The 15830-nt window shown below is 42.2% G+C and overlaps 2 protein-coding genes across 2 annotated transcripts; one reads left to right on the forward strand and one right to left on the reverse strand.

Moving 5' to 3' along the window:
• Positions 1-342: 342 nt before the first annotated feature.
• LOC104922192 (eukaryotic translation initiation factor 4E type 3) lies at positions 343-6915 on the reverse strand. Its single transcript, XM_010734948.3, has 7 exons — positions 6543-6915; positions 5231-5303; positions 3783-3877; positions 2674-2734; positions 2504-2570; positions 2221-2376; positions 343-1737 (listed from the first exon to the last, which is right to left on the reverse strand). Exons 1-7 carry the CDS (start codon positions 6725-6727, stop codon positions 1691-1693), a joined length of 684 nt encoding a protein of 227 aa, XP_010733250.2. The 5' UTR covers positions 6728-6915; the 3' UTR covers positions 343-1690.
• A 1936-nt stretch (positions 6916-8851) lies between these two features.
• Positions 8852-13328, forward strand: gpr27 (G protein-coupled receptor 27). The gene has a single exon (XM_010734947.3). The coding sequence runs from the start codon at positions 11049-11051 to the stop codon at positions 12162-12164; it is 1116 nt and encodes a 371-aa protein (XP_010733249.1). The 5' UTR covers positions 8852-11048; the 3' UTR covers positions 12165-13328.
• The last annotated feature ends 2502 nt before the right edge of the window (positions 13329-15830 follow it).

Genomic DNA, 15830 nt, shown 5'->3' on the forward strand with positions numbered 1-15830 from the left:
AATGAGCAAACAAAAGTGGTTTGAACAGTCACAAATGAAAGACAAGTTATAAAAATCTTGACTTCACTGTAAATTGAGGAACCTACCTTAATTGCCGAGCCACTTTTCACTGCTTTTCTGACATTTACAATGTTTCATTGAAACATATTTTCCCAGAACACAAACCAGAAAGTCTGTGCAAGTGCTACAATTAAATGTGATGAGTCAGCACTAAACTGTCGGCACGAGTGAAAGATGAGATATTAATACACATACCAGAATAGCAACACTGTTCTTTCAACATACATCTGTCAGTGGTGACTGTGCTGTGAAAGAAAGAACACAGATGATACTTGGATTTTCTTTTTTATTGACTTTGTCCATGTCACTGCAAAAAATCATGTTTACAAAGGAAATATCGTCCCCTTATAACTAACTTATCAACCAATCCAAAGTTGATCTATAAAAGTGGTGTGATAATAATACCACAAGCATTCAGTTTGCTGTAGTCTGCACTGCAATAAATCAAAAGCATGTTAACTGTGTTAGTGACGGGAACTCCGACCGGGTGATGATTCGTAAAGGGATCTGATAGAAAAATACATTTTTCTATTTTCTCTATGAGCAGTGGTGCTTCTTATCATTATGGACATGATCACATAGCTGAGGTCAGTGTTACGTCTAGTTTAAAGTGTATGTGAAGCAGCAGTCTACATTGACTATTAAAATCTATTCAAAGTCTATTTTGACTTTTTCTAATGAGATCAGATCATGATATGTTGTGTCTACAAATCACGCTGGATATGGGAATAGCGTGACCTCCTGTTACTTTAAAGCAAATAATGCTGCATTTTTCTCTATGGTGTTATGATTAGAAGGACACAGTTCAGTAAGCAAACTAGATTCAGTGGTAGAGGAACAAGCACAGACAAGTACTAAAGAGCACCACTAGTTAAGCACAAAAATGTGCAGTATCTCTTCAGAGTAATACACTAAACAATCCATGACTCCATTTAGGGCAGAGCACAGGGTCTATTTTCAGTACGTGTACGGAGAGAGATGGCTGAGAACATCCAAAGAGGCACCTTTCAGGATGGGCTTTGCTCTGTGAATAAAACTATTAGAAATAATAAAAAAGGGCCACATCTGTGATAACTCTAACTAATGATTGGAATAGGCAGCCATGTGCAATACTTCCAAGTGTTACCCTGATTTAAGTTCGACGTACAGTTGGTACAAGTCTCGAGAAACCAAATGGGACATTTACAAACGCCGGCAAAAAAGTGCTTTGGCACCGAGTGAGCTGACTTAATGAAAAACATGATATGAACTGAGATATCATACATAATCGAAGGGTTAAAACACACTAGATTATGTAGCTGCTACCTCAACACCAGGTATAAATCGAAGTCCACGTGCCGTGCAGAAAGCAGGGCAATGACAGTGCAGTTCAGTATAGCACAGAGTCAAAACCCGACATGAACTAATGAACTCTGGATGGGATTTCTGCTGGATATACACATTCTCTGAAGAGTTTAGAGCTGTACGCCAAAATGAAACAAGGCATCAGTCGTTGAAAGTTATAAAAATATATTGATAACATTTCCTCGTTGAATGCAAAATAATATCCTTGATTAGGTTGTGGATGGGGCCTTTGCGATAAGGCAGGTACAGAGTTCAGGTTAAAATTCAAATAAAAGTGCGTTACAATCTAATGTCTTGAGCGTCCTCCTTCAAAGGCATGATGTTCCATGTGAGCTGCAAAAGCCAAAAGGGATTCATGGTGAGTATAAACCCTCCTGTTAGCATTTGAGATTATCAGTTTACATGCATTGTTTTAATGGAACTGGTAGAGTCAACAAACACCTTCTCTGCCCCGCAGGTAAAGCATTCAGACAATACAATCTCAGCAGTTTAAGCAGTAGCTCGTGCTAATTTTGGGAACAAATACTTAACATGTAGTAACAGGACTAGCCTATGTGAGTGTGCAGATATGAAGGCATACGATGCCTTTCACAGCATGAGTGCAGCCCTGATCAGCCTGCGGCCACGTATCCTCCTTAAATCATCCTCTGGCATGCTTACATGCTTCGGTTGGAGCCTTGTCCTTCAAATGTGCACAGCTGAATCCACAGTACTGATGCCTGACTTTTACGCAATCGTGTCTGGCAGGGCATCTGTAAAGCTCATCTTCATTTCTAAATCCAAAAGCTAAAGTACAAAAAAAAAGGCCATACTTACACTTATAAAAAACAGCTTTAAAAGATATGGAAGGGAGGAGCTCGTAGACTTTCCCCAAGATATTTGCTTCGTTAGCAAGAGATGCATCTCTATTCCAGATTTGTACAACGTCTTCCCGATCTCGAACGCTAACACTGACGCCAACAACCTCGTCGTCTGGAAGACAAACAGAGAGTAAACAAATGCTCATTAATGCAATTGCTGTGTTGGCAAAAAATACTTTTTTCCTCTCCACCGAGGATGAATATATCTTCTCCTGACAACACAAACATGTTGCACTTACCTGAGGCACAGTAATCTGCAAACTGCTCCCCAATAGTAGCAAGTAACAATTCTTTCCAAACTGCAGACTGAAACAAGATGACCACAGAGGAGTTAATTAATCATTATTTATGTAATTATTATCATCAACTTTATGTGACATTAGTGCACGTAGTGGAGCACAACACCTACAGCGCTTTCTTTTGGTATTTTCATCTTCCATACTCCTCCTTTTGCATTGCTTTCTTCTTCCCTGTTGGTGTAATAGATTAAAAGAATAATTGTTTGCTATATTACACAGCCTGAACCCAGTGATCAGATTTAAATATACATTTGACTTCATTCAACAGACATACAGATTAATATTGGATGATGGAACAAGTTATCACGATACAAAAACCTTCATGAGAATGGGTCATAAAATCTGTTCATGTCACAAACACCTGCAGCAAAAATGCTGATTTTCCCCAAATCATTTGAATGGGAGTACTGAGTTTGGACTGCAGCAGCAGCCGCAGCAATGCAACGACCTACAGCACAGAAGCTGAGCTAGATTCATCTAACGATGTCACGCTGCAGCGGTCAATACAACGATCAGCGCAGTCAAACTCCTCCACAGCCAGCCTGAAATGTCACGGAAACCGGCTGTTATCCAGGCGGAGTTCATGGACTAAACTATGATACTCTCACATTATTCTGGCCTGGTTTATTTCATGTATGCATTTACATTACAGCTTTTACATTTTCTGATCTGGTCTGAATACAGCCTTACTCAACAAACTGCAATTGAGGTCTGTCAATCATGTTGAATGCATTTTCTTCACGGTTGAAAGAGTATTTTCAATCTCAGTAGTAGTCTCAGAAAATATCCTGGTCTCACGGTATAACAGTGGACGAGTTGCAGCGACTCTTATTAGAATGAAAACTAAATCATTTTCATGGTGGGTTTAAACAAAAGCTTTATTATAATTCCACAAATATTATGCCCTATGATTATTCTTTAATATATCAATATATGCCAAAATATTATGTAACATATTTAACTGATGCTCTTATAATAACTATGTTATGATTCCAAAATAATGCATCTTTTATGACATACTTGAATATATTTTACATCCCTTCCGAGCTGAGTGGGTGATGAGTTGTAATTATGTTCAGTGCAGCTGGAGGATAATGTCTATTAAAGTTATTACATTACATTACAGTTACTCAGTCAGAATCTGCCTTACGCAGTGTTAAGAGATGATATCATAATATAATAATAATAATAATAATAATAAAATTAAGAATAAACTCACCACAGTGGCCTCCGTTCTCCACGCATTAAGTGATAGCTACATCTCAAAGGCAGGGCTGTGACCGGAGGGATGTTGTTGTATACACTCCAGAACATCTGCAAACAGGAGAGCGCACAGGTAATACCTACAACACGTCGGAGAGAGCGGGCTCCTTCCTAAAAGTCACTGTTACAGCCACACAATAACTTTATGCACTTTGTGTTTGCTTTGTCTACAACACTGTTACTGTTTACATGACAATAAAGCCAAATCCAAAAAAGAGCTGCCACGCTTAAAGCAAAGCATTTTAACTGTTGTTTTGTATTTTCACACATCAAACATAAGGCCGCTTATATCACACTCCGCTTGTTAGGGTATTTCTTGGTTTCGTTACAGCTGATTGAGATGGCAGCCTTCCCTGGAACCACACAGTGCACTAATTTAGAAACCTCCAGCCCTGTCTCACCGTGCCGTGTTTTACAAACTTCATATTTTCTTATGTGTGAGGCACTTTGTAAATTTGTGGGGAGGTTAGAGGTGGTTATATATATATATATATATACAAACTTTTCCAGAGCACCAAACTGGAACACCTCAGCCCTTAAATCGACCTAATGAATATGCAGATCATGCAGATGACAGAGCGAATAGGCGTAGGTATAACTGTGTGCTATGTGTTATGAGTTGTTTATACTCATTCTTTTTAATCATCACCTACATTGATTTTCTTCACTGCTAAACCATCTAGAACCTTAGAACTCTATCTAAATGTATGTACAGTTTGGACCGGTTTATGAATGTGAGCTTTACTGTCACTTTTCTGTATATTAATGACATAAATGTTTATTATATAACGTGTCATGTGTTGTAGGAAATGTGTGGGCTGCAGGAAGGACATGGCTTCAGCTAGTAGGGATCCTTGGAATAAACAGGTAAATAAACAAAACTTTGCTTACATGTAATCTGAGAGTTTATGTGTGTTTCGGCTTATTCAAACTGAAACTATACGACTCTTTCACTTCTGTGCTCAACTCGTTTAAATGAGGCCGTTGTGAGGCACATCTTCATATTAACATATCTGTGCATTGTGACTCTCATGTCCCCATCAAACCAAAACAATGACTTTCCCTTAATGTAATACAAGCCGTCAGAGCGTACAGTGTGTCAGACTAATCAGTCACTTTTACCACATGACAATATGTTACTCAACAAGAACTTTGCCGTTTGCAGTAACGGCAGCAACAGTCCGAAGCTGGTTGAGTTTCACAAGAAAAATCTGATGTAACCTGCCGTCAATAAGCCGTGCACGACATGTTCATGCTTTGTGACTAAACAGATCATTTCCCCTACACCCCCCGTCCCCGCTGCAGCTCTAAGTGCCAAGGAAATGCTTATTGTCTTCCATCAAAGAAGGCAGAATGAACTCCAAGCCAGGTCACACTCTCGATCACTCTGCTGCCAGGTCTCACCTGAACGCTTTGCACCGTGTAGATCTTCTTCAGGTTGGATTCACATTCTGCGGCCGTCGTGCCCGGTAATGACCTGCGAGTGAAGACAAGTGGAGAGTCTCTGAGTCCACAGTGATGACACGGTGACAGACACAAGGAGGGAAACACACCGACTGTGCTGCTCACACACACACAACACACACACACACAACAGGGTCAGGTTTCAGGGTTCAAGTTTTTTCGAGGCAGCTAATCTAGTCTAATGAGTGCGTACGGTAATTAACAGCAATTACTTGCACACATTGTATACAAGTTGATAAGTAGGTTAATGGCTCATGGAGAGCAGCCTTTCAGGGCGGCTGGGTCGCATTCCTCATTTCTACCTTTTTTAAAACAATGACTCCTTTATGCACACATGCAGGATCAGAAATCATATCCCATTATAGTTTTTGATTGCACAGCCCTAACGACACGACCACAGGGACTTAAACTCTGCAGACGCTGATCTGTCTTGATTCATTTATGATTATTGTTCAATTAACTGTTCAGTCATGATTAAAGCACTAAAAGCCCCGCGTGCCATCTTCAGACCCAAACATGTTCATGTGATGATTTTTATTCTTTTTTTAAATGTTGCTAATTCATTCATTGATTCAGTCATTTTAAATGTTTTAGGGCAGTGGTCTGTGACCCTTAGGGGGTGCGCAGATGTACTGCAGGGGAGGGGGGGTGATCCAAACTGTGGGAACCTTTGGTCCATGGCAAAACATAAAACAATCAACACAGTAAACATGGCTGAACATTAAACAGAGCATTCCTCTCATAAAGAGGACAGACCATGCATGCAACTGAAACACTTTGGACCGAGCACTGTATTTTGACTGGAAAAAGCAAGGTCAGAAATATAGCACGGCTCGGCATCAGACTAAACTAGCCTTGGTTACATATCTGCTCATTGGAAAACTGTGCTACTTTTTTAGAAATCTCTCAAAGTGAACTGAGTTCCCCCTCAAAGCCTGTCAGGCTGCCCTGCTGGGAAACACAGCTAAACTAACTCCAACAAAATAACAACACGTCCTAACACGGTGTAGCGTTAACGAGTCGTTACCTTGGACAACTACATAACCGGGGAAGAGCTAACTTTTCCGGGGGCAGACGCGGGTTTCGTCCGCACAACACGGCGGGGTTAAACGCAAACCCTCTCCCGCTACCTCCGCTCCCGGAGGCCTGTGGAAAGCTGTGGCCTTCACTGATCATTTTTCCTCCATCATTCCCCGCTCGTCCCGACTCTGTGAAGTCACGGACAAAGGCGGGAAGACGGCACAAACGTTACCTGTCCAGCCAAAACGTCCAAGGTGAGTGCAGAGGCAGCGTCGTCGCCTCGTCCTGTCGGTGTTTCTTTGTGATATTCTCCAACTCTTTCTCGTCGATGTCAATGTTGTTCTCGGAGGAAACTGTCTGTCCGCTCAGCGCGCCTCTGTCCATCTGTACGTCTGTCTGAGCCGCAGGGACCGCCATTGGAGCAGGCTAACAGGCTGAATGTTTGTTTATATCCTCCGTATGAACGTCCTTATTAAAAACACCCGGTTTGCCTTTATCTCCAGATACAGACACACACATACACACACACACCGCAGCCGCTTTTCCGCCTACCGACTGCTGACGTATCTGCGTCACTGGGCAGAAACGTCGCAGTTGGTCCGTCCCAGAGAGAGAGCTGGAAAAACGGCGAGACACCTCACTCTGACCGCTTTTTCTGAGACACACAAACCCCCAGCAACATCTCACTCCATCATGGAAACAGACTGGATAACTGGTCCCACACAAATACATGTGTTGGACTAAGTGGTCATATAAAGCAAACTACAACTGCTGTGGTTGTTTATCACTGTATGTCTAGTGCAAGTTGGAGTTTAAATGTAGGTTACTTTTGCTCGTTTAGGTCACCATAGGTTCTGTTACCAGTGGCACTAATTCAGGTCAAACAGGGTCATGCTACTGCTGTGGATCATGTTGGCTCACTGGAAAGTCTCTGTACATAATTTGATCTGTAGGTCAATATCATAGCTTGACCTGTATATGATATCGGCTGATATTTGCTTTCATACCATATCATATTTTATATCTACTTTCCTGTATATAATAACTTTCCTTTTATCTTTGTTGTCTGCCTGCGTTTCTGTCCTCGGTCATGTGTCTACACTGAGAGACAAACAAGGTCAGATGTCTGTCTACTTGGCCAATAAAGTTCATTTTGTCTCCATTATTCTTCTCATGATTTTAAGATTGAACCCTACTTATATTTATCAATATTACATTTCCCTGCATACCATTGAATGCCCTTCCTGACCATCTGAGGGCATCACAGACCCTTGAAAGTTTTAAAAAAGGACTTTCCGTTTTTTCCAAATCATATTGTTTTTAACCTAATTTCTTTGTTGTGATATACTGTATTTGTTGCTTTGTCTGCGCGTATTACTTGTGTGTATTATAGCACTTTGAGATTTGCTTCAAATGTAAAGTGCATTATAAATTAAATCTATTATTATTATTTTTTTCTTCTTATTATTATTATTATTGTTTGCAGCTCCAAGAGAGGACTGGTACTAGCAGAGTATTTGCAGTAACCTTGATACATGAGACTTCCCCTCACCAACAGTATCTTCTCTTCTGGGTGATGGTTCAGCAAATCCAGTAGGACACACAGCTGACGCAGAACTCTCAGAAAGGTCAGTTGGAATTTCGAGAAGGAATATGGGCTCAGCCCCGTCCCGTTGGCCATTAGTGAACACCCACCTTCCAAAGAAACAAGAGTTTCTTTTTCGTTTCATTGCAAAATGGCTTTTAGTTGCATGTGTCTTGACCAGAAGTCGTCTGTCTTCAGGCTCAGCTGCAGCCGTTTAGATAGCTAGATAACAATTTTATTGTTATGGAGGTTTTTTATTTATTCATTAAAATTAATTATTTAATATCTTAGCAAGCAACCGGACTGTCCATTTCTACCCATGGAAGAGAAGCTAACCTGGACGACAGTGTCCAGAGAGGAGAATAGTTCATTCATTTTGTTAAGCATAATGTAATATATAATGAAACTGCTTCCTGAAAAAGTCGTGTTGTGCAGAAAAACAGTCTCAGAAGGCATGCCACCAGGGAGAGGAGAGGTTGTTCAGTGTCTGGTTTAACTGAAATTTATCTGTCAGCCCGCTAAGAGAGAACAATTTGGCTTTTAGTGTAGACATTTTGTGCTGATAGACCTCAGTGAGCCTGAGAATTGCATTAATCTTACCAAAATATTAAGCATGCCTTGCCAGAGAACCAAGAGAGAGTGATGAAGCCTGCTGTTTGTTGCTCTGAGTGAAGCATCATCTCATTTCACTCTCTTCAGTCTCAAGCCCCCTGGTGCGTGTTTTAGGGCACTTTGGTAAAAAGAACTTTGCAAGCTCCAACAAGACAGTTGTTGTTGTTGAAGCCCCTTCCCCAGGGACATCTGTGTGTGAGCATATCAGTGAGCTTTAGCAGGCCGAGCAGTGCTCACGAATACAGAAAGACAAATGTGTGCGACTTATTTTAAGAGCTCCTATTAGTGTCTGGATATTTTTATTTGTGTTATAACAGTGTTGTGTTTGTGCTTTTAAGCACTCAAGCAGACAAGAAGCTTCATAAATCTACATCCCACAAATTCCAGCTGTTATCCATCCAGCCAGATCCTTACTGTGAACATAACTGTACCTTAATGTCAAAGTTAACTATGTCTAATCTAATACCCAAACATAACTGTTTCTGTGTGTGTCTAAGTTCAGTGGTAAGCCTAACCTTCTTGGACCTGCACCTGCCTAGAAACCAACCACTGGGATTAACATCCTTATTTAATTATTTACTTATCCTTATTTAACTCTGGACTTGATTGGATCAGGTTTGGTCACAGGGTCATACATGAAAACCTGGAAAATGGAGAGTCTGTTGATCTGATGTTGGGTTGATCTTAAGCATGACAAATGTGGGCTCTGGTCTTTTTTTTTTTTTGGTCCTGATTCGAGTGTTAATTCCTGACATGGCCCACATTAGTCTGTGAGGGTTAATATGTCTGATGTGTCATGATGCTGCTTGGAGCTGGCTGCAGGGGGAGCTGGTGAATCACTGCAGCAGGTGCAGCCCTGTCATATGATGGGGAGTTCAAAGTACACAAGTTGTGCTGAGAGCAAGATTTTATAAAAAAAAAATTGAAAGACCTTTATCTTTATCCTGAAAAGTCACAGGGCAGTCAGGCGGTGCTTTTCAAGAGAACAACTTTATCTTTCTCTGAGTTCACAATGCTTTCTGCTGTTTTAGAGCTTCTTGTCAAATCCCCTGCCATTACTCTTAAAGGCATCAAATGTCTGTGTCTCTGTCAGATCCACTTTTCCTCTGCAGAATAATCATCTGAGGTACCGCTCTGCACACGACTGCTGGATTATGCAACTGTTTACCTCATTTGAACTCACACTGTTAGCTCTGTGTCATCCCCCAGTCTGCCTCATCAGATACAGCTCTGTGATAGCTCTCATCCTGTGTGGTCGCTGTCACTTGTGCACTGCACCTCATATGTGCAATATTCAAAAGAGGAGGATTACAGGAGATCTGGAGTAGTGGTCTAGATATTTTTGCTTTGGATGGATCAATGATGTTTAGTTTAGTGCATAACAAGGATCTGCAGGGTTCAGCCCTGAGTTTATTTTGCAGATTATGTATAAGAAGTACATAAAAAACTACTTTTGAGACACTATATAATATATTGATATGATGTAGACATGTTATAATGAATATGTTAAGAGGTAGAATATTTTATTTCTTTTATAATTGACCAATATATTTCTTTATTTTTGTCTGGTAATGAACTCATTTTGAGAGAGAGGTGTTAGTAGTAGAGCAGCAGTATGTTATGGGCTGCTTCTGTGTGTGTGCATATGTGTGTGAAAATGAAATGTGCCTGACCCCCTTTTGAATAATTCTAAAATGACCATACATTGTATAATAATCGCAGATTTGCATCGCAAGTCTCTGCCAGTCTGTCCACATTTGCATCTCATCAGCGCGCATAGGCAGACTTCCTATAGCCCCTGCTTCACACAAGGACCGGCAATGAGACTCCGAACTGATCCCAGGCCTGCTCACTATACATGCAAGCGGACGTGCGTCGCATAGGCTAGACGCTGCTGCTGCTGTGTGAGATCCACCGTACAGAGCCATATGGCGCTCCCCTCCTCTGCTGCGAGCTCCCAACCTGCACTCAGCTCCTCCAAACATTTTTCACCTTTCCTCCCTCTTTATATGTCAAACCGCTGCTTTAACTGCCTGATGCCGGTGAGGCTGTCGGTGCGTAATTGCGCCATGCTTCCGCGCAACACGGTCTGTTTTTTTATTTCTCAAGACGAACGGGAGACCTCCGCCATCGGTGGAAATTGAGATGTATTTTCTGAGGCGCTGGTGTGCTGAACGGATCCCTTCCGAGATGCTGTATGAACCCAAACCGGGCTGCCCCTATTCAGCAGAGAACGGATCACCAGGCAGGGACAGTTCTTGTACCGGACACTTGTGAGATGAAGGACAAGAAGAAAAAGAAGAAATACTGAATGCTTTTTTTGTTTGTTTGTTTTCGGTGGGGATCACGGCACATCGGGATGGATGTGAACCGGTGTTAACGGATGTTTCTGAGTGGATATTATCCCTGAGTGTTTTTTGTTGTTGTTGTTTTCTTTTTCCCGGCGGATCGTGTTCGATTTTGTTTTCCTTTCAGCCCTGCCAGGATACTAGCGCTAGTCGATGAATTGATGTGGGGATACACTCGACCTCGGCTGCATAGATGGCGAACACAAGTGAGTTTGGGGGGAGCAGCCCGTCCTTACAGAACTATGCGTCCACGGCCTCTGCGGTCAAGCTTGCCTCTCTGGGTCTGATCATGGGCATCAGCCTGCTGGGCAACGCGTCGCTGTCGCTGCTGCTGCTGAAGGACAGCTCGCTGCACAAGGCGCCCTACTATTTCCTACTGGATCTGTGCCTGGCGGACGTGGTGCGCTCCGCCGTCTGTTTCCCCTTTGTGATGGCATCGATCGGCGGCGACTCGACCTGGCCGTACAGCGCGCTCATCTGCAAGATCGTCGCCTTCATGTCGGTGCTCTTCTGTTTCCACGTCGCCTTCCTGCTCTTCTGCGTCAGCGTCACCCGGTACATGGCGATCGCCCACCACAGGTTCTACTACAAGCGGATGAATCTCTGTACGTGCGTGGCGGTGATCTGCATGGTGTGGACTCTCTCAGTGGCCATGGCTTTCCCACCGGTTTTCGACGTGGGCACCTACAAGTTCATCAGCGAGGAGGAGCAGTGCATCTTCGAGCACCGCTACGTGAAGGCGAACGACACCCTGGGCTTCATGTTGATGCTGGCTGTCATCGTGGGGACGACCCATGTGGTTTACATCAAGATGCTGTGCTTCGTGTACGATCACCGCAAGATGAAGCCCGCACAGCTGGTCCCCGCAATCAGCCAGAACTGGACCTTCCATGGACCGGGAGCCACCGGGCAGGCCGCCGCAAACTGGATCGCCGGCTTCGGCCGCGGACCCACCCCGCCTACGCTTGTGGGCATCAGGCAAGCTTCACACCTCGGCAACAGGAGGCTGCTGGTGCTGGACGAGTTTAAGATGGAGAAACGGATCGGGAAGATGTACTACATGATCACACTGACCTTCCTTATCCTCTGGGCTCCTTATATAAGCGCCTGCTACCTGAGAATATTTGTGCGGGGTGCTCCGGTCCCGCAGCTCTACCTGACCGCAGCGGTGTGGATGAGCTTCGCTCAGGCTGGAGCGAACCCCATCATCAGCTTCCTGTTCAACAAGGAGCTCCGGGTGCGCCTCAGAGCCTGTTTCCCCTGCTGCCTGGGGACACAGACACCCATGGAGCCGTACTGTGTTATCTGAGCCCCCAAAACACACACTGCCAAAGACGCATTAGTTTCAGAATGTACACAGACTGCTCTCCAAAATGTGTCTGCACAGGCAGACAGGGGTGATGTGGAGGGTGAACACACTCCAGTTCATTTTTTTTATGAATGGTGACAAAGATTCTGACAAAAACTTGAATATGATCTGCTATATTTTGCTTATCAGAATCAGACTAATCAAAGCGATGAGAGGCTTTTTAATGGTTAGAATCTGATACTTTTATAAAAAATATAATCTGTTATGACAGGGCGCAAAATTAACTTGTTTGTCCACTTGCCAAATGGCTAGTGAAAGTTTCAATTCACCAGCCATTCAGTACATCATCATTGTTTTTCTGTTTGGTTGGTGAGTGAAGCAAATCCTCCAGCGTCTTGCATATTTCTCCAGCGTTTGGCCGGTGGCCGGTGCTAATTTTGTGCCCTGCCTCACCATCGTCATTTCATTTACACCTTTTGCATGTGCTGTAGGTGACATTCACTCCAAATATAGAGGAGATCCATGACAGTCATGTTGCGTCCTACCTTTGGAGACAGTTTTTATTGCCCTCTTGAGTATACCAACCTTTTTGGTCGACTACAGAACTGTACATGAATGTCACTTTGGCTAATTGTTTGTATATTTTAAAAATTCTACCCCGGTGCACTCGTTTTGAGGTTGTTTGCCTTTTTGCAGAAACTGATGAGCGAAACACAACCCGGACTATTTTATCAGCCGATGAGTTTCTCGAGCATCTGTGACACGCTTGGTTTCTAATTGTTTGGATACCACAGATGAGATTAAAATATCTCAGTATATTTTTAATGAGAACAATGTCACATTTGTAAATACTGTAAAGCTTGTTGTCCCTCTTTCCTTCCTGCTTTTTTAAAACCAGATATGTTGTATATTTCATAATCTCTTAGATCCTCTGTGTTGAAAAGGTGTTGAAACTCACTTTGAAGGTATTTTGCAAATTCTTATTGTTTTTCATGGGTCAGTTGTGTTGAGAAATGGGTTGATTCACGTTCCCTGCAGGATATCTTTTTTTTTTCTATGGATGTGTACTTTGGGACTTTGGGAAAATGTTAACATTATGGTGCTTTGGAAAGGGTGTTTGAATTGTTTGTATTTCTTAGCAAATAAACGAGAAATGGATGATAAGTTGTTTGGACTCTATAATCTGTTTTTAACAAGACGTCTCTACTTGATCTGCCTTGGCTCTTAAATGCATCTCAGGTCATGTATTTTCACTTTCTTTGCATGCTCACTTGCCCTCATCTTCTCCTGTTTACTCTTGTTGCATTAAGCCTTGGATTTTAAATAGAGAGGGTTATAAACATATTTAGAGATTTTCCAGTTGTACCCTATGTTTGGTAAAATTCAAAATCAATACAGCTGTCATATTTTTATTGTGGATTTCTCCTTTTGGGGCCATAGCTACGTTTAAGGACACATCATGGGCATTCTGTCCTTGGTTTTTATTCTGGGATTTGAGAGGTTTTAAAGAGGCACACCGGAAATTTAGCATTGCTCAAGTAAAGTTAGGGGGCTCACAAGAGAAAGACTAAAATAAGAATGGTCAAAATTGAAGCAGCGAAGGCAGAGATATCTTGATTTTTTTTAGTCTTTTGAGTGTGTCAAGCTCCAAATCCTACATTTTCCATAAAGCAACTGGATAGCATCTAAATGTATACTTATTTAAAACCCTACAACTTCAGTTTGTAAAGCCCATTTTGTTTTGAGTATTGAGTATTTGTACCATTTCAACAGCACATTAGCTGAGATTCCTGATATTTTATCTATTTCATGTTTTCCTGATATTACACCTCTGTGGTTAAGGTTTGGTTAGGTTAAGCACAATCTTGGCTAGGGTATATTCATGAATTGTTACATATACATATATTAGACTATTGCAAACTTTCCAAAGAAATTGTGACCCTGAATCATATTTCTTGAGATCAGAGAACTGAACTTCATGTGTACAGTCAACAGAGAGCCCCTTTAAGCCTCTGGGGTCCTTTCAATTACTTTTGCAATCAAGGCTGATTGCTCAGATTCCAAAGAGTAATAACCAGAGGGTAGTTACATTCTATTAAAGATGTGCACGTGGTCAGTAGATTTTAGACTAATTCCAGTATTTTAAATGTAATATAAAATAAAAGTAAAAATCTAAACAAACCATTAACAAATGTGAAAAATCCAAACATTTAAAGAAATATAGACATTTGGGGTTCATTAATGGAACCTAGGGTGAATAATGACCTCAGTATTCATAAGATCCATCAAATCTGACAGCAAACATACATTTAGCTTTTGTACAGCACCGTATGTCAGTGTCATGTCATAGTGCACAGCACAAAACAACATAATGCTTAAATGTTTAGAGGTTCCACCTCATCATTTTAAACAGAGCACTGCATTTGATTTGTTTCAACAGGCTGTTTGTGTGCCACCTGCTCTTTAATCAAACTCCTGATCCCGATCCCCTCCTTCCTCCTTAGGCCAGTAGCAGGCTATTGATTCAGCTAATTGCTGTTGCATTCATTGACATTGGCCTCGATTACACCAATCTGTAGCTTTTACGGAGAGGCTGAGCAGTTCTCTCAGTACACACTTTAATCACTGTGAATTAGTGAGGTGTTTCTGAGCTCTGACCCCTCCGTCACTCTGATCTTCTGCACAACACCGAGTACCTCAACACACTCAGTGCATCCATAACCATTAGCATCACAACGTGCCTGCTTGTTCCTAACAGCTGGCCCTGCTTTGCTACCAGTGTGCTGAGGTCTCCCGGTGTAATTGCCGTGGCTTCTCAGCTGCAGGAAGTCCCTCACCTGCACGTGCGCTCGTGCGATGTGAATGCAGGTCGAGGTATTCTTGGTACAGCGCGTTTGTCTTCAGGGCACGCGGGCTCTGTTGTGATGCTGTGGAAATGTGACTCTTTTTGCTGGGCTTTTACTGCTGGTTCTTTTATTGACCTTTTCAGTCTCTCTAACGACTGAACAACTGTGATGACATCTGTCCTCCTCACTGGGTTTCCTAAAATACAAGTAGGACAGCTGGGGGGGAGAAAATGGTATCAACTGATGAGGTTAGGATGCAGTCAACGGATGGAGTTGAGCTCAGTAATGAGGAGCTCTAGACATCCAGTGTACTGGAACAGAAGACAATTCACATGTCATTAAGAAGCTGAAATGAGGTAATGTTTGACATTCATTCTTAAAAATAACTAATGATTTATCGATGAACAAAACAGCTGAATCAACCGATGGATTAACTGACTTATTGTTTCAGCTCTTATTGGGTGACATACAATTAGAATCACGACATTTTCAAGGTTCTCGACGGTTCATGGCTCATTTTAATTGTCATATTTTACATGTTGTAAGCTGCTACAGTTGATTAGAACAAAGTCTGTATTAAGATATTAACAGTATCTGTTCTCTTTTTTTAAAGATATGTTTTTGGCCTTTTTGAACTTTTTATTTAATAGAGACAGCTGAAGAGTGACAGGAAATGTGGGAAGAGAGAGAGATGGGGAATGACATGCGGGAAAGAGCCACAGGTCGGATTCGAATCCTGGGCCGCCACGGCACGCCACACCACATGGAGCGGCTGCTCTACCAACTGAGCTAGACGTCACCTAGTATCTCTTCTCTTTTA

The sequence above is a fragment of the Larimichthys crocea genome, chromosome I (assembly GCF_000972845.2).
Source record: "Larimichthys crocea isolate SSNF chromosome I, L_crocea_2.0, whole genome shotgun sequence".
Lineage (NCBI taxonomy): Eukaryota > Metazoa > Chordata > Actinopteri > Sciaenidae > Larimichthys > Larimichthys crocea.

Excerpts from the sequence above, each read along its gene's own strand:
- LOC104922192 (XM_010734948.3), bottom strand. The coding sequence starts at position 6,727 with ATGGCGGTCCCTGCGGCTCAGACAGACGTACAGATGGACAGAGGCGCG. Across the intron at positions 3,878-5,230 it reads ACACGGTGCAAAGCGTTCAG|ATGTTCTGGAGTGTATACAA; the intron begins GTGAGACCTGGC and ends TCCTGTTTGCAG. Across the intron at positions 2,377-2,503 it reads TGCAGATTACTGTGCCTCAG|ACGACGAGGTTGTTGGCGTC; the intron begins GTAAGTGCAACA and ends TTTGTCTTCCAG.
- gpr27 (XM_010734947.3), top strand. The coding sequence starts at position 11,049 with ATGGCGAACACAAGTGAGTTTGGGGGGAGCAGCCCGTCCTTACAGAAC.